A 19230-nucleotide genomic window follows, 5' to 3' on the forward strand; every position below is an offset into this window, starting at 1 on the left:
TTGGGTTGAATATGCCACAGCTGCTGAGGAAACCCCTCCTCTTCCTGCCAAATATATATGTGTGTATGTATTTTTAGAACTGCCTTGAGGTGTCACTTTGATGTGATACAACTTCTGTGCAATGGCATACTGATAAGAGCATTCTCCTTCATTCTGTAATAATCTCATAGCACCAATTACGGAAATTCTGCTGGGGGGGTAGGACAAACATTTGCTTTCAGTGCAGAGTTGGATAGCCAATGTTGTTTGCAAAGGCTGATTGCAATGTAATTTAGTAAGTCCAAGAGACTGTTTCTGTTGGGGTGGTCGGTGCTGAACTGCCCCCCAACTTCTGCATCACCCCAATGTGCTCATACAAGCACTCCTGAGTGCACACTGTTGATACTGTGCATTGGAGGGGCACTTGCCCATCTGCCTCATGCCAGGCGCTCAACTCCTTTGAGTCAAGCCTTGCTGTTGCCATTGCCACTGCCACTGCTGCTTCCTCTCTAGTTGCTGTGAATGAAAGGCTGGGCTGTCAGCATTCCCTCTGTTGCCCACTAAAGGGTGGCATTAGAGGAGGAATGTAAGCCACTCTGGCCCTGTGAGGTTCACTTTTTTCCCTCTTCCAAAGTCTTCCAAGTGCTGCTGCCACTCCTGTTCCTAGTGGACATGGAAAAAATGCTGAAGTAGAAGTGGTGGCAGCTGCAGTGCTGGACCCAGAAGAGGAAGGTAAGCCCTCCCCATATTCCTCTTATGAGCTAGCATGCAAGAAGAGGATGGAACTGGATGCCATAAATGCAGCCAACCTAAGGAAGACACCAGGCTGCCTGTGGCTAAGTTTTTACTTGGATCATGGATAGGCCAACTCTGTTTAATATGTTGTTACAAGGGAAGAATTAAGTAATACTGAATTTGAGACAACAGCAAGCTGCTGTGACAACCTCATAGCAAGTGACATGGTACTTTGCTGTGCAACTCTTGTGTTATATGTGTTTGAAATTTTATTTTTACTCTGGTACAATGTCTGAAGCCTTCAGTAAAGTTAGGAAGGTGAAATATACACAGCTTGATAGTCTCTAAGGGCACAATCCTAACCAGGACTACTCAGAAATAAGTTCTATTTTGTTCAATGGGGTTTACTCTCAGGAAAGTGTGCTTAGGATTGCAGCCTGAGTTTCAAAAAGCTGGATCTTTATTGAGCTGGTCTGATCTCTTGTTTACATAAGATGGCAGAGTTTGGTACACCTGTTTCTTTGTTTCCATACAGAATAGGTTCCCACTAGGAATTCCAAGCTTTTTACTCAAGTTCCTGTTTGTTGTACCACATACAAAAGGTACACATAAGTTCTGTTTACTCGTTGGTTGCCTACTTCCTGCTCAAGATTTTATCTGAAGAAGATAGTTTTACCATGTTGAGACTTGATGTGAATATCCATGATTACCACAAGATACCAACATTGTATCCTTACTAGCTGTTTTTAGAGAAGGGGAGTGGGATTTGATTTCAGGTGAATACACTGCTCCCAGGGCCTAGGAGAGGGGGGTAAAGGGGGTAATTTGTACCTGGGCCCAGGGTCAAAAGGGGGGCCCAGGAGCCAAAGGAGGGGGCCCAGAAATTTCCTGGGATCTGACATTTTCCTATCTGCTGGGAACACTACCATGACTGGACATGCTAGGGACACTACTGATGCCACATGGGTGGGTAGATCTGGGCTCCAAAGACTTTTCCAGCTGCCTCTACCCTCCCCTCATCCCGCTTCACCCCTCCCTACCCCTATTCTGCTCACCCATCACGACCCTCCCCTGCTGTGTTTCACCCCTCCCCCTTTGCAAAGGGTCCCAAAAGAAACTTTGAACCCCCTGATAAAATTCCTCTCAGAGGCCCGGTCTGCTCCCAATCACTTTTGCAGACTGATGAAATTGGGGGATCGAGAGAGGTAAAGTTGCACACTTTGTGAGACCTAAGATGGATTTTATGGATTATTTATTTAACATATTAAAATTTAACATTAGAATTAAACATATTAAAATTTATTTTAATAAATACATTCCTACCCCATTCCCCCCCCTTGCAATGGGGTGCCCAAGGCAATTTACAACACAGGATATAAAAAAGAAGTTCAATAAAATGATAAAAATTAAAAAGCAGCAGCATATTCCTGTAATATGAATAAAAACAGCAAATAAACTGCATGAAGAAGTAGCATAATATAGCACAAAACGAGGCAATAAAAGTAATACAAAAACACAAATAAACAGTTGCAAAAATTAGCAACCAACGCACCTCCAAAAGAAAAAAACGCCCACACACATATCCCTGCATCATATTCTAAAGAAACAGCCAAATAAGACACATGTTTTTAAACCCCTCTGGAAAACCCCAGGGAGAGGGCTGATCTCAATTCAAAAGGAAGGCAAGTTCCATAATGGCGGTACCACCCCAAAGAAGGTCCTACCTCTAGTTGCCACCCCCTAACTTCAGTCATGGGTGGCGCATGGATGCTGCAGTTCATTTGGGACACCTGATACTGCTATTGTTGACATGTTGTTGACATCTTCATACTGAACATCTAAAGTAACAAGGTGACTTTGCAGTCTGATTTTCATTCCTATGTCCAATTTTTCTTTCAGGACTCCTTAATTTTGCCACTTAATATTTTTGCTGGGGAAAGAATTGTTGCCCTTTTCATCCTGGCTGATTCCAGTCCAGAATGGCTTTGTGCCTTACAAAAGTTTTTAACAAAGACAAAACATTTCGCCCCAGGAAGAAATTTGAGCCAGGAACCCAGCGCTTTGAGCTGTACAAGAAGGCCCAGGCCTCACTGAAATCTGGGCTGGACCTGAAAGCTGTGGTCCAGCTGCCTCCGGGAGAGAGCATCAATGACTGGATTGCAGTGCATGTGGTGGACTTCTTCAACAGGATCAACCTCATCTACGGGACCATGTCAGAAGTCTGCACTGAGAAAAGCTGCCCCATCATGTCAGGTGGGCTCAAGTATGAATACCGGTGGCAGGATGACTGCCGTTTCAAGAGACCCACCAAGTTGTCGGCACCTCAGTACATGTGCATGCTGATGGACTGGATTGAGACGCTTATTAATAACGAGGACATCTTTCCTACCAGAATAGGTAGGTTGACATTTTCTGTGACATCCTTTCTAAAGATGTAGGGATGGCCAAGATATTTTGCTGTTCCCAGAGGCTGCACCACACTGCACTGCACTTACTATTACCCTTACAATGCAATTCTCTACGTATTTACTCAGAAGTAGTCCCCCCTTTGTACTCTCCCAATGTTTAAGACTGAAGTCATAGGACCCAATCCAATCCTATCCAGATTTCCAGCATTGATGTAGCTGCAAACATTCCCTTACCTTGAAGAGGCCTCCATAACTATCTTCCCCTCAGGATGCAGCACACATCCCATTGGCACTGCTGCATCAGCCCTGTTTAGTTGGATAGGATTGGGCCCTTAATTTACCAACTGTTTTAGCCTTCACACACTCTCCTTGGTTTCTGTTGACCTTTTCTCAGCTCTTGTAAGGGTTATGGTCATGCATAAGGAACTACAGGATCAGCATCTTGTAGCAAGTTGTAGAAGGGTATGACTTCTAGATCAGACCTTTAATTCTGACGTTTATCGTAGATTTATTTTCGCTTTAAAGAAACTAGTTTCTAGTTCTCATGGTTTCTCTGCACTTTCCATGGAGTAAGACCCATTGACTATAATGGGACTTACTTCTGAGCAGACATGGATAGGATTGGGCTCTATGACAGGCAGAAAAGGGTTCCATTAAAAGTGTATCAAGGCAAGATGGCTGCTGCTGTTTCATTGTACTTTTTGTATGAATAAGTTCTAATTGATATTGTAAGTGGCCTTGAGTCCTCTAAAAGAAATGTGAGGTATATCTAAAAATATATAAGATAATAGAATTTTACTGTATTGTGACTCCCTATTAACTCTGTTGATAATGGCAAAAATTATTTTGCTGATAATGTACCCAAACATCAGACTACCATAAGTCAACATTTCCCAAACTTTCAGCACTGGGACCTACAGTACTTAAAAAAATGACAATCTATTGTGACCCACTAGACCAAAAAAATCTAGAAATATATATTGTATTTATTATTAATAATAATAAATATATTTATTAATAATAATCAGGGTCCTGTGCAACTGAGGCTACTAGAGACCTTACATATAGTATGTGTGTAGGCATTTGCTTGACTCTCTCTAGAAATGGAGTTCAAGGACTGTTCATCCACACTTTTACAGTCATTGCAGGATACCCAGGACACTGAACTAGAGAGCAAGATGTGCAGTTAGAAGCTTCCATGCCAGACAAAAGACTGAAACTGGGTTCACATGTGATCTACAGCACACCAATTATTAGAGAAAATTGGAAAATGTGACATTTTAAATTGGGGGTACGAATATTACCTCGTACCAGCTAACAAATTTCTTCTGCAAACTAGGCTTGCAGTTTTTTTTTTGGGGGGGGGGGTAGTTTTTCAAAAACTTTTCATGACCCATCAAAAATCAGCTTGTGACTCAGTGGTGGGTCCTGACCCACAGTTTGGGAAACACTGCCATAAGTTATCTGCTAGGGTGGGCTTTTTCTGTGAGAGCCCCATGTTTTTGCATCCTTGTCAGGAATGAGATAATTGGATTTTCTGATATGCTAAAACAGCTATGACACATATATTCAGAGCTTGCCATTGGAAAAAGTCAGAATACAATTTGGAGCAAAGAGGTTTGGTAATGTGGTCTGTTATCAGTGAGGGGAAAAAATCAAATGAGAAGACTTTAAAAGAACACTTGATGATATCCCTTTCCATTGTGTCACAAAAACAAATGAACCTGATTGAGGGCCCAATCCTATCCAACTTTCCACCCCTGATGCAGCTGCAATGAAGCCCCTAGGCAAGGGAACAAGATCCCTTACCTTGTGTAGGTCTCCATAATTACTCTCCCACCACAGGATGCAGTGCAAAACCCATTGGTATGGCTATACCAGGGCTGGAAAGCTGGATAGGACTCGGCCTTGAGTCATTCAAAACTTAATCAACTATTTATGCTTTTCTTTTTTCCCCTCAAATGGATGTTTTTCATGTGCTTTCTCAAAGCACAGAAAGCAGTGTGGGCAGAGGATGATTGAATTCTTCTCTCCCATGTAAAGGAGTATAGTATGCGCTAGTTGTTTTCACAGCTGGCCAGCTGCATAAGTGTTTGCCAGTATTCATGTGCACTCTCTCTTTCTCTTTCCTCACACCCATTATCTTTCAAAATTAATACGATGTAACAAATTGCAGCTGTTCTTGTGCTATTTCCATTAAGTGTTAGTTTGAAGGAAAAGAAAAACCCAACATAGAAAACTACGAACTTATTTATAGGAAGTGACTGCCCTGTTAACAATACCCATGCCTGATGGAACATTGTATAAGTGCAGTTGTTTTGAATTATTGTTCCTTCCTAAAATTACTTTGTAGTGGAAAGTACTTGTGAATCCCATTAGCGGGCTTCATTTGTATGCACTAGAAAAACCTTGGCTTGAAGAGATGAGTCGTCTCGTATTCTATTCAGTAATTCATTTGTGCTTACTGCTACTCATTCATAATGTATTAATACATCTTGTTCTTGTTATTTGCTTGGTGGCTTAAGCGATGCTGCTGAAACACCTCTCCCTGAACAAGGGGGGCAGCCCAGATTTTCAGAATTGCCATCGTGTTACCCTGTTCTCTGCGCAAATCAGGTTGCAGACAGACAATACAGTACTCTTTTTTTTTGTTTGTTTCCGAACAGTTGAAAGTGAACTGATAGAAGCACCATTACCCCGTGTGCGCACAGATTCAACTATAATCTTTGCTCTCAGGTTTTTCAGGAGTTCGTGATCCTTCAGAAAAACTCTTCTGCTGAACCCATGTGAACAGAGATGACAGTAAAGCAAAAGTAAAGGGCATCTGTGCACCCGGTCAACAAAGCCTCTATCATGCCACCTTCACTTGTCTTTGAAATGATTGTCTCCAGCTCATATCTGGAGAAGATGAACACCGGTACATTTGAGGACTCCCTGCTCGTAAAATAAACCCAAAACATATTTCTCAGTTCATTTTCACAAGGTTCTTGTTGACAAAGACTGATGTTCCACCACATCATCTAGTTTGGCCTTCAAACACTGCCTCAGCTAGAGATAAGTTTTGAGACATTGTACTGCAAGAAAACTTCCTTTGGATGACAGTGAATGGATTTTACTCTGTTCTGTGTTTTGATTGATTGTCAAGAATGACAAGAATGTCATAACTTCCATCAAGTTAACAAGACTGTTTTGTTTTGGCCTTCCTTGCAGTGTGTGCATCTTGGCTCAATTCCCTGAGCCATTGGAGACTGTTTGCTCTACAAGCATCTTTTCTCTGTTTGCCATACACTGGATATGAACCATTCATATTTTAGATATGAATAAGTAGGGACTGATAGTGGCGAACTTTGAGCAGGGGCTGGGACTAAGTAGCCTTTATCTCTCCCAGTTCTGATTTGGTAGTCAATGGTAGTCAATGGTATCAAAGACTGAAGGAAAGCCAAGCAAGACCACTAGTGTATAAATGCCACCTACTGTATGTGGAAACCGCCTGCCAAAATGATAAACAACTTCTTTAGGGATCTAGAAAATAGATAATATCCAGGTGAAGTTCAAGCTGTTGGGCAATTCCTAGCTCAGCAATCTTTCCCTAGTAGAATTATATTGCATGGTCATATGAAAACCTTCAGAGTACTTTGAACACTCATTGCGTCTCATGAAAAGAGGATGTGTTGCTTATCAGATATGCACCGTATTTCCTGGCTTGAGGAAAGTTTTGATCCTATTCCAGGTTACCATACTAGGCAATTTCTGCCTGCAAGCCTAGGGTTGACAGTTTGGTTTTGTTGTTTTCGTAGTGCTTAAGACATAATTGGTTTTTGAACATGATTCAAAGCAGAGAAATCTAGAACTATGTATCAAAGTTCATCCAAATTCTGTAGTGTCAATGAATTTTGCTAATTTGGCATACTTATTGAATTGCTTTTGAGAGAAACTGCCATGCCATTTATGAGGATGATTATTAATGTAGCTCTTTTCCATATAGAAAGTGCTGTTAACTTCTTGTCTCATTTTATCTATGTGCTGTGAGGCAGACTAACCTGCTATCCACTGACTTCCATGCTCAAGCAAGATTTGAACATGCACCTTTCAAGTCCAGACTTTACACTCTGCCCAGGGCACTTTCATCTCTCTTGCTAAAGAGTAGCTATTCAGTTAGTTAGGTGTCTGTAACCCATTAGGCAGCTGAAAATGAAGATGTCTACAACAGGTAACAATGAATGCAGACATTGTGCAAAATATTTAAGACAGAGGAATCTTAAAAATAGCGGGTGAAAATGGCTACAAAAAAGTCAAGATACTGAGGCAGCATAAATGCCAACACTCCCCCCAAAAACAGCTGAATAAAACTATTCACTATGTGAATCAATTCCAATGATCAATAATCAATTAATGTCAATGATAAATTAATTCTCAATTTATTTTATTTATTTAAAAGATTTTTACCACACCTTTCCTCATCGAAGCAGATGCCATCTGGCATTTGGGTGATGGATTGTCTGCCTCCTGTGCTTCTGTAGCAGTACCTTGGTTGTAAATAGGTTGCCGTCCTCCAAATTAATTTATTTTTTGTGATTTATTTATTGTTTCTCTATGTTGTTGCCAGATGGAACAAAAACATTTTGAGACCTCGCCAAATTGCCATGAGGGAGGGGGTAGATTTTAATTCCCCCGGTAGGGAGTTCCATAATTGTGGCACCATTACCAAGAAGATTCACCCCCCAGATGGTCATCCCCCTAATTTGGGAGAAAGGCGGCACCTGCAGGAAAGCCCCCTCAGATGACCTGAGCCAGAATATATGGGAGAAGGCGGTCCCTCAAATAACCTGACACAAACAGTGAAGGGCTTTCAAGGTCAATACCAGCACCTTGGATTGGACCCGGAAACGAATGGGCAGTCAAGCAGTCGCCGTAGCAGTGGAATCAATGGAATCAAACTGCCTAGCTCCTGTAATTGCCCTGCTGCGCTCTAAGAGGAATTTTATCAGGGGGTACAAAGTTTATTTTGGGCCCCTTCCCAAAGAGGGAGGGGTGAAACAGAATGGGGGTGGTGGCAATGGGGTGGGCAGAATGGGGGCAAAACAGGCAGGGGGAAAGTGGCAACAGCCAGAATAGTCTTTGGAGCCCAGGTCTACCAGTCTTCCCAATGAAGAGCTCAGGTCTACCTATCTGTCCAGCATCTGCAGTAGATACAGTAATAAGGAAAACCAAACACACTCCTTAGTCCCTATAAAAACTTTCAAATATAGAAAATCATTGCAGGAGATTAGTATCATTGTATTTAGGCTCACACTAGAATAGAAAGTGTCCTGCGTACACCAAAACTGACTTCTGCAGCAGCTGCAGTCCCACAGCTAGGTCGCTGAGCTCCTCGACCCTCCTGTATGGTAAGCGAATCCACAAGCCAAAAGCTACTGTAGCAGGTCAGTTTCCTCCCAGATGTGACACTATTAAGGAATGTATGCATTCCTGGGTCTGGTGTGCATGGCTTGTGACAGTAGTCACCGCCATGGTATTTGTCCCCAGCATCCCATGTGGGCAGTGAGTCTGGGTGACATTGGGAAATGTAAGATCCCAGGAAATTTCTGGGCCCCCTCCTTGGGCTCCTGGGCCTCCTTTCTGAGGCTGGACCTGGGTACAAATTACCTCCTTTATTCCCTTCTTCTAGGCCCTGCCACCCTGGTCTCCGCATTCTGCACTAATTGCAGCTTCTGATCTGTCTTCAGTTTGGCCCCTAAAGTTTAATACGCAGCTTCCAGTGCAGCTGGAGCCACTATTTTCATTCACCCACAATATCTGCAACATAGTGCCACTGTAGGGGAATGGACATGGCAGTTTTAGCATGTTGGTGAAATGTGGGGGTGGTGAATGAATGGGTGTCACAGCTGCAGACTCTCCCAGAGTGCAGGCCTCCAGGCATTTACAAAGAATGTCAGGTAGCTGATGCTGGCCAGAATGCAGGAAGGTGGACAAAAGTGTAAAGCAAGGAACAGGCAGGAGAAGCCTCAGCTGCTTCATTAGTAATACCAAAAGTACAAATCAAGTATTTGGATGGCAACCTGGCAACTCTAAATACTGCCAGTCATAAAAATAAGTTAGCAGTGGCATGTTGAAAACAGAGTCCAGCATTGAGTAGTAGCCCATGCACAGAGATGCACAATACCGCTTTGAAGACATGCAAGTGTCTGCCTCAGTACATGGTAGAGTGACTGGAAGCAGCATGAGCTAGCTAGACTTTCCCCACCCCCAGGATGAAATGGTTATGTAAAGATGGCTTGAGAACACTTTCCCAACTTATCATACTGGTCTGTGAATTCGTTAAAAGCAGCTATTCCCTCATGCTGCAAATGAACCGCAATGCTAGTAAACATTCATAGTTACCATTTTTAACATAAAAGTGCTGTCAATGAATCGCTCCCTGGAGGCATCACCTTGGTTTGCCCATAGCGCAATAGACCAAAGAACCCAGAGCCTGCCATCTAGAGATATCTTGCAGTTCTGAGCTTCTGCTGTATTCACATTCACATCAGAAAACACAGAGAGAGCCAGTCAGCCCCAGACAGCATGGCAACACTTCCCCGTCTTTAGCACTTCTGAGGCTCATATTATACAGATTCACATTTTCATTGCAGTGCTTGTTTGTCAGGTAATAATCCAAACTGCATTTAGTGGAGCGCGTTAGGCTCATCCTAAGAGTCTAGTGTTGCATTAGTGGATGACAGGCTGAAGCCTGCTTGAAGAGAAGATGTAACCATCAGATCCATTCATTGTTTGTGGCCTTACTCTTATCATGAGGGTGTCAATTAAGCACATGTAGTGGATCATTCAGAAACTTCTCTTTTCTGGATTTCCATGTATCTACTTTAAGCAAGCTTATGTTAACCATTATAAGAATGTGAAATTTCCCCCCTCCCATTCCATTCCTTATTTTCTTGCTGGTCCTATCACCACCAAGCCTTAGTTTAGAAGCATATAGTTCATTCTATTCCACATTAAGCATATCCTCTAGCACCCTCTACAGGTATATTATAGTTTGCATAAGCTGTCAGTCAGAAGAGTTCTGCTCTATTGAATGAAATGTTGCCCCAAGGAATTAAGCTTTTTATCCTATAAAATGTTAATCATAGACATTCTGATTACAAACAGAAAAGGGAGAGGAAGTAGCTCAGTGGCAAAATTCTGCATGCAAAAGGTTAATACCTGGCATCTCCACCAGGTAGAGGGGTGGTAAAAACCTCCACCTTGGCCAGGGAGGATTCCTGCCCATCAGGAGAAGAATTGGGCAAATGGTCTGATGCAATTTAAGGCAGCTCCATTTGTTGTTGTTGTTGTTAGAAGGTACTTATCAAGCTCCCCACATCAATTTTTTTCAGACAGATTAATCCACATAATCAGTGTCTAGTATATAATGTATTAGGTGTATCATATCATGGTGCATGGAGAACATAGTTTTCCTGATAACTCAAGCAACTGAGCCAAGCCATGTGCTACAAGGGAGGGCCACTTCCCTTGGAAGACTAGTCAGTTTTACCTGGGATGTCTTTTTTTTTTTTTTTTTTAACTGTGTTTAACCGTTGTACTCTCAGATGAAATAAACCCTTGGCTGCTGCATTTTCCAGAGATATTTAACTGGGCACAACTCTACCCCACCTAGAGAATCCACCTTTGCTTTTCCATCATAGCTTCTGAAACTTGAACAGTTGCAGAGCAGGCTGAAATTCCTGAAAGCATTGGGCTGGCCGTGTTGAAAACAGGACACTGGAATAGATGGGCCTTGGTCTGATCCATCAGTCTTTTCTTAAGGTCTGAAATTAATCAGGTTGATTCTCCCAGCAATGCAACTCCCATCGGTGCATCTCCATGTCAATAAGTGCTGCACCTGCTGAACTTTTGACTTACCCTCCAATTTTAAGGGCACAAGAGCCCTTTTAGAATTAAAAATGGCAAGCCTAACCCCACCCAAGCATTATATCTGTAGTTGCAGCCCCCCCCAACGTCAAAGAGAATGGGGACAGAAGAGAAATTGGACGGTGGGGGGGGGGGCCTGTTTTTGATCTCTGCCTTAGAAAGAGTGTTCACTTGTTACACTGATCTGAGTGGAACTACTTGGAGGACTCAAATCTAATTCCTGGATTAATGGAGGGGGGAAAACTTGCTCCAAGTTGCAAGAATTCCACTGGAAGTTTGCAACAGGGTTTCTCTGATGAATCAATCCTAGAGGAAAAAAAGTAGGAATCCTGCATGATCAGTAGTATCCTACACCTGTGGTCCCAAATAATATAAATGGCACTACTAGAGCATCATCTTACAACTTGTCCTACACATTTTAGAAGTCTATCCATCTCAGTTTTTAAATAAATTAGTTAATCTGTTCCCTCAACTATTCTAGGAAGAGATTGTTTTAGAATCTTCTCTCTCTCCCCCCCCTCCATGGATAGAAACTCTTTAGGGGCTTGGCTAATCTTGTTGACACTGATGCTGGCAAAAACTTTGCAGTAGAAGAAGCAGAGTGGGGGAGTATTGTGACTAGTAATATGCATTGAAATATGTTTTATTATGGCACAGCATGGAATGATTCATAGATTTATAGCCTACTATCCCCAGTGAACATACAGTAAGTACTTAGATGCAGTCTAATTCTTTTTGTTAGGAATATGTTGAGTGAGCTGGTATTGGATGAGTAAGCAGTATGAGTAAACTGCTCACATCATGTCTTGCATTTTGCAGGTCTTATTTACTTTTTTTAAAAAAGCTAATTGCTTCAAAACAAGCATTACCCTATAACTTAGCAAATATTGTTGCCACATTTTCCAATGTGTCATACAACATTTTAATCCCAAGTAGGAGCTGCAAGTGGAAAACACAATTGGAGCTTTGAGCCCAAATGTCATACTTCATGCTTACGCTTTAAAATGTTTTCTCTTCTGTCTTTCAGGTGTTCCTTTCCCCAAGAACTTCCAGCAGGTTTGCACAAAGATCCTCACTCGCCTTTTCAGGGTCTTTGTGCATGTCTACATCCACCATTTTGACAGCATCATCAGCATGGGTGCTGAAGCCCACGTCAATACTTGCTACAAGCACTTTTACTACTTCATCAGTGAGTTTAGTTTGGTTGACCAAAGGGAACTGGAGCCTCTGGTAAGAACATATTCTGCTTCTGAGCAGTGAGATGTTTTGGGGCAATGCAACTGTGTTTGATTTCCTCTGCATGAAACCACACTGGAGACATATAGTCTTTTTGTAAGATTTACTTTATTTACAAACTTTCAAGCAAAGCATATTGAAAGCAAACGGATATATTCCTTCCATAACGAGCAAATCCCTAGACTCAAATCTCTGCACTCCTAAATGTTTATGTCCATCTGACTCACAGTTCTAAAAAACTTTGCCCTTCTATTTATATCAACTGTTTTTCTCTATCTGTGTTTCCTCACCTGGAAGAGTGTCACCTTCTCCAAGTTCTTATGGTCATCACATTCTTTAAGCAGCCATGACATCAGCTCAATCAATCCTAAAACTTCTTCAAAAGGAGACAAATTAAGCCATCCCCTGCTAACTGCATAAAGATGGATAAACTGCATAAAGATAAACAGGCCCTTTTTATATAATGATGTTATATTTAACAAGGCGATAACAGTCCCTCTTCTTGCTAGCATAGCATCTTTTCCTGTTATTGGTGTCTCCCTTTTGCTTTTGGGACAGGGGACAATTTTTTCCAGTTATTTGTTAAGTAAACTTGTTTTATGGAAAGAGGTATATAAACATAATAATAATAATAATAATAATAATAGAATATTCTGACTTTTATTGGTGAAGCATCAACCAATCACATCGGTCTTTAGCTAGCAATCAACTTAACCTTGTGTATATGAGTTACATTTGCTATGGCACAAGAGCACAGAGAATTTGCAACTTATTTATTTATTTATAGAATTTATACCCCACTAAGGGTACTCAAGGCGACTTACAAATAAAAAGATAAAACAATACTAAAAACAATTGAGATATGATAAAAACAAACAATTAAAACAATAAGAAACAATAAACTTGAATCACAATTAAAATGCATTCATAAAATTGCACCATTACCCCCTCCCCGGTGTCAGCATAAAAAAACTTTCCTGAATAAAAAGGTCTTAAGAATTTCAAAATTTATGGAATTTAATTTTAGAAGGCACCCCATTAAGTGTCAGTTTGGGTGGATAAAACTTTTGCTGGGGACAAGTATAAAAACTTGCATTTTTGCATTGATCATTAGCTGTTTTGAATGCGCTTCAGGGAGACAAAGTGGGGTAGAAATTTAGTAAATTAAATAAATGAACTTAGTTATGATGTGCTTTTAAACCTGTCTTGCTTGATCTTAAACCTTGGGGAGAGAGAAGAGCTTCTCCTCTCATTCCCTAGCATCATCAACATATTCCAGAGATATTGCAGTGAAACTTTAACCAGGTATTTCAGTACTTGCAGTAGGTTTGAGGATCTGTGACAGTGGTTCCCAAACTGTAAGCTATATTTCCCTGGGGAGCTGTGGAATTCTCATAAAAAACTTGACACCTTTACAAAGTATAGGATTGTAGCCCTAATGGGGAGCTGTAGCCATCTGCCCAGGGAGATGCCAAGGGAGCTGCCAGTTGAAAAGTTTGGGAACCACTGACCTATGAGAATCTTTCTGCTGGTTTCAGTCCAAACAGGCAATGTAAAATCTTAGGGCGATACACACAAGTTTGTAGCTATAGCTGTATCTTAGTTGCAAGATTTCCTGCTTTCATGGTCTGCGTTGAGGTTCACATGCCATACAGTCCATTTGCCAGACGTCTCTGTGTCTTCTTGTCCTCTGTCTTGAATGCATTTTCTTTTGAGTTATTCTGGAATAACTGAGTCGTCCCTTAAGATGCAAGACTGGGCTTATTGCGCCATTATACTCAGTGGAGGTTACTATACTCAGGTTTTCTCAGTGAAGCTGCACAGCTGTCAATTTGCATAATTGCATAATTATTGTGTAGCACATAAGCAACAGGAATGAAAGTTATGAATAAAACAGAAACAAGTGAATTTGGATAGGCACACCATCTTTGAATCAGAAGAGGTAATTCGAGGAATGACAGAGGGACAGGTGAAAATAAGGACACCCGCAGTTTACAGCTACTTGCAATCCTGATTGCCAAATCCCAGGATCAGTGCACCCACATTTGTTTGTGTCTGTGCACACTCCCCTGTAACACCTGTAGCTGAAATTCAGACCTTTCCCAGTCTTTTCTGTCTGTCAAAAGTAGCCACTTCCTGGCTCAGATGAGGGAATGGCTGAAATGTTTCACATCCATGAGAACAGCTACATTTCAGCAGGCCCCTAAAAGGTAATTAAAGCTCAGGAAGCCGAAGAGGGTAAGAAGGAAGAAAAAAAATCTATAATAATCCACTTCCCTCCTTCCTGCTGCTTTCCTTAAGAAATAATAAGAGGAAGTTCATCCACTAACATTTTTGCAAAGTAACAATAGCACCCATTTAGTATTATTGACTCTCTTTGGTTTCTGCATATGAATGTATATGCCTCTGTCCCTGTACCATATTTTTCAACCAATAGGGGATCAAATGGTTCTTCATACCTTTTTAAACCCTTACAGCACTGGAGTCAACACATGCACAGCTGATTCCTGGTTCTAGTTTCAAAATGACCCACGGTCAGCAAGAATCAGATCTGACATGCCCACTTTGAAACTGAAGATTACAGATGTTATAACTTTGATGACAAAATGTGCCTTCTCTCCATCATGAGCTACAATGATGCCATGATGCATGCTGGTGGGGGAGGGGAGGAATTACTTAAATGACCTTAACTAATAGTGTCTAAGGCTGCAATCCTCACTTTCCTGGGAGTAAGCCCCATTGACTATTATGGGACTTACTTCTGAGTAGACATGCCTAGGATTGGGTTCTAAGAGTCTTGGCAGTCCCTGTTTCACCCACCACCCTGTTGACATGAAATGCACTAAGAAGTACAGGTCTAATCTAGGAGCAAGCTCCACTGAGCAAAGTGGGACTTACTTATAAGGAAACATGCATAGGAATGCAGGGTCACCAAATGAGAGAAGCTTTTAGAAGTCTCTAGTAATAAAGAGACATTGTCCCCCACTAAGGGCCCAGTCCTATCCAACTTTCCAGCGCTGGTGCAGCTGCAGTTCAGCCCCGAGGCAAGGGAACAAAGGTTCCCTTACCTTGTGGAGGCCTCCATAACTATCCTCCCAGCACAAGATGCAGCACACATCCTATTGGCATGACTACACCAGGGCTGGAAAGCTGGATAGGATTTGGCCCTAAGGCACCTACACAAAATCTTAACTAACCGTCCCCCGCCCCCCCATGGAAGCAGCTGCTCCCTATGTGGGGAGCAGTCGCAGAGATCTCATGGTAAGATAACTTTCATTCCCGTACCCTGGGCAAGTCTCAGCTGCCCCAGTAGGTCTGCTTAGATCTGCTGGCACAGATCCAAGGAGAGTAGGGGAGGGGAAGTTGAAAAGAAATGGGGTTAGGATCTGGCGCAAGTTGCAGACACTGGGACCCACCTCCCCCTGTTACAGCCTCCCATTTTTCCCTCCATACCAGAAATTCCCGTGTTCCTTTCCTGGCCCATTCCATTCTGCTCCCTTGTCCATCGCCTGCCTCCTGCAACTCTTGCAACTTACTTGCCTTAGTGCACATTGATGCCTGCAGCAGTGTGCTGGGGCCATCACTGCAGTTTGCAGTAGTGCCCCTGAAATGGCCACTGGTGTCATACTGTTAGTGACATTATAAATAAGCTAGGTAGGATTGGGCTGAAAATCCTCATCCTTCTATTATGGACGAATCTGGAATGCCCATTATAGTCTCTCGTTTGGCTTCCTGTATAAACAGGCACTCAACCCAGGAGAGTTCAGCACTTACTCTAACAGATTTAGGCCCAAATCCTAACCAATTTTCCAGCACTGGCATAGCTGTGCCAATGAGATGTGTGCTGCATCCTGCAGTTCGGGGGCACTCATGGAGGCCTCCTCAAGGTAATGGAATGTTTGTTCCCTTACGTTGGCGCTGCATTGCTCTTATATCAGTGCTGGAAAGTGGGTTAGGATTGTGCCCTTAATGGAATTAATCTTGTTTACATTTTTCAGAAATGCTTGATATGCACAGATCTGACCTGCCTCTGGTTTGCGGGCTTCAAGGTATCCTAATGAAATATTCTAACACTCTTGCTCATCCCTCAGCCCCTGGACAATTTGTTTCTTTGTGACTGGCTGTACAAAATGAATGGCTCAACTCTCTGGGTTTAAGACTAATTTTAGAGATGTGTCCCCTAAGAAAACAATAATTTGTTTGTAGCAGCAAGTAATACTGACAAAGCCTTGGATTATTTCTGAGAAAGGCTGGGACCGCTGTGAGGATTGTCTCAGCATAATGAATGTTCTCTGACAAAGCGCTATGGCACTATGTGTTCTGTGTGAGGGAAAGAGAGAAATATTAAAGGAAATGGCACAAACTGATGTCATGGTGATGCCCCAAGGCTAGAGAAACATGTGAATACAAAGGGGAAATTGGAACTCAAAGAGCAAGAATGAAGATAAAGGCCTTTGACTCAACTGTGAAGTGTCATTCAAACGAACAGAAGTTGCACTTCAGCTTCCATTTCTGGAATGTTCTGTGAGAGAATCATCTTGGCCACACAGTTAAATGAACTGGGCCTAATCATGCTCTTTGCCTGAATCAGAATCCATGATCTTTACAATGATGGAATTCTTGGCCATCAGAATGTGACTGCTTCAGCAGTTTGTACTATCACCAGCTGATTTCAAGCATTATAAGGAATCCTGATACATTATAAGCCCTGCCGATGCATGAGTTTCATGAGAGTTATTTTAATGTACATTGCACATCTGGACAGAATACATTCATTTAAAAACCTCAGAACAAATTATTGAATACTCCACAAAGAGCAAAATGAATGAGTGCCAACCAAGACATCGGAGGAAGGAGCACCAAAGCTGCTAATTAATTTACCAAAAAGGCTTAAGCGTCACTGAGCTATGTAATTTCTTTCTCACCAATCTGTTGCTTTTGCTGTGGATCTTTAGCAGGTACACAAACACATATGCACAGATGTCTCATTAAAAAATGGATGGGAAGTTCATGCTTCGAAATAATACATCTTTAGCTTTTAGATTTGTGGGTGGATAGATTGAAGTGCGCACTGCTTCTAACAGTGAAATCTTGACTGGAAAGGCAGACACATGTTCCTTTTGCTGGGCACACAATTGTGATAGAGGGTTTTTCATTCATATTTCAGATCTTGAGAATGGTTATGAGCATTTGGATCACATAGGCCAATGTTATGTAACTGGCTACAGCTTCATTCTTAACAAGATTTAAAGAGCAAGTTGGCTGGCTAGAAAAGGATGGAGTCAGATTTGGTGCATTCAGGATGGTTGCTGCCATCTGCTCCAGCTTCCTATATTGTGAACTGCCAAGGCTTGATAGCCTCTAGTTGATCCACTCTGCACCCAGACTCACTTGTGATGACATTATTCTGGGCCAGTGGACATGGCCATTTAATTTGTGATTGGCTGTTGCCTACCTCCACTTACTGCCCCTGCTTGTGACACTCCACAAATTGTCTGTTCTTAATAAGGTGTATTTTTCTTACTCTGACTTCATTTATTTTTGGAAGATTTGTGACAGCAAGCAGAGTGCCAGGTTAGGCTTGCAGCAAACTGTTCAGACGACCATGCTTTCTGCTTTGTTTAGCGGAATGCAGAAGGAAGGAGTGAGATGAGTGGGTCGGGAAACAGATTGGAATACTTCATCCATGGAAGGCTGGGGAGACTTGGTGACAGTCTCAGGTTATAAAGCACCCCCAAGTCTGTTTGCCGCTCCCCACAACCCGTTGCTTGTTACGTGCTGCACCTCTTGTTTCATGGATGGGCCAGTCATGTCTCACCCCAATAGTTCACATATGCTAGAAGTTCCAACCAACCTGCACAATCATCTCAAAAAACATATGGCTGTGTGAATCCAATCTCAGGAGTCCTTGTTCGTTTGTACACATTATTTTCCAGTTAAATGGTCTTTATGTTTCCTTGTGGACCTCATTGCCACAATGATATTTGACAAGCTGTTGGTTTTTCCATTTCTTACATATATTGTGCCTTATTTCTTGTCACCAATGCCTTTTATTTTGTATGAAAAGAAAATGCTGCAGAAGTGGAAATTGGATTTTTAGACACAACACAAGCCTTTGTGAATGTCAGTCTCTTTTGACCCTTTTGATTATTGCCACAGCAACTCAAGCAGGCACTAAAGATCTGTCCTATTTTTTGCTGCTCATGTCTCACTTCAGCATCTTTCTTTCAAACCAAGAGTCTTTAGACTGCTTTAAGTTGGAATCAATTTAAAAAGGCAATACTGTCTGTCTACAGATTTTTCACGTGTATTATCTCAAATTTCTTTCAAGATGAATAGGAATTTATTAGCATTAAATGCATCTTTGTAGTCAGATTCTTAGCTGGTACAAATTCTACATTCAATGCAATTTTGCAAGCTTATGTCACCAACGTTCCCTTTAACTTTTGTTCCATTGTGCAGAACAATTAACCTGTGTAGTCTATAACCCTTGTGCACCACCCCAGAAAGCATCTGTGCCCAGCTTTCTTTCCTACCACCGTGGAGGTACTTCTTGAGCCATGACTCCAGGGACAACACTGGTTTAATTTTATCAGATTGGAAGGTTGTGATTTGTGACAGACTCTAGTTCAAATCCCACCTCAGTCAGAAATTCTTGCCTAAGACAAGCTATTCTCCCTCTGTCTCCTCTTTGCAATATGGGGATAAAAATACATACCTTACAGAGGAGTTGAAATTACTGAATGCATTTGAAATGCTTGTAATACTCTAAAAGTGATTTATGCATGCAGAGGAGGCAAGTCCTTGCCCCAGTGGACGCTGTCTACAAGTAACATAAGAAAAGGGGTGACAGTAAGTTCAAAATTATAGTACAGATAGTAAGTGAGGCAGAGATAATGTGAATGATAATGAAAATATAGATTTGTGATCTTTCCAATATTAGTTTGAAGCTACTGATATAAAA

General features: G+C 41.8%; 1 protein-coding gene across 2 annotated transcripts in view; it reads left to right on the forward strand.

Moving 5' to 3' along the window:
- The window catches only part of MOB3C (MOB kinase activator 3C), a 31880-nt gene that overhangs the window by 9853 nt on the left and 2797 nt on the right, over nt 1-19230 (forward strand). Inside the window, exons 1-3 of one of the 2 annotated variants that reach the window (XM_066624808.1) lie at nt 1248-1316; nt 2614-3111; nt 12058-12260. In XM_066624808.1, coding sequence (XP_066480905.1) covers nt 2694-3111; nt 12058-12260 — 621 coding nt within the window. In that variant the 5' untranslated portion in view covers nt 1248-1316; nt 2614-2693. Of the gene's footprint in view, nt 1-1247; nt 1317-2613; nt 3112-12057; nt 12261-19230 lie in introns of those variants that run through there. The other variant, XM_066624807.1, reaches the window with a different exon arrangement.

Source organism: Tiliqua scincoides, chromosome 4, assembly GCF_035046505.1.
Source record: "Tiliqua scincoides isolate rTilSci1 chromosome 4, rTilSci1.hap2, whole genome shotgun sequence".
Lineage (NCBI taxonomy): Eukaryota > Metazoa > Chordata > Lepidosauria > Squamata > Scincidae > Tiliqua > Tiliqua scincoides.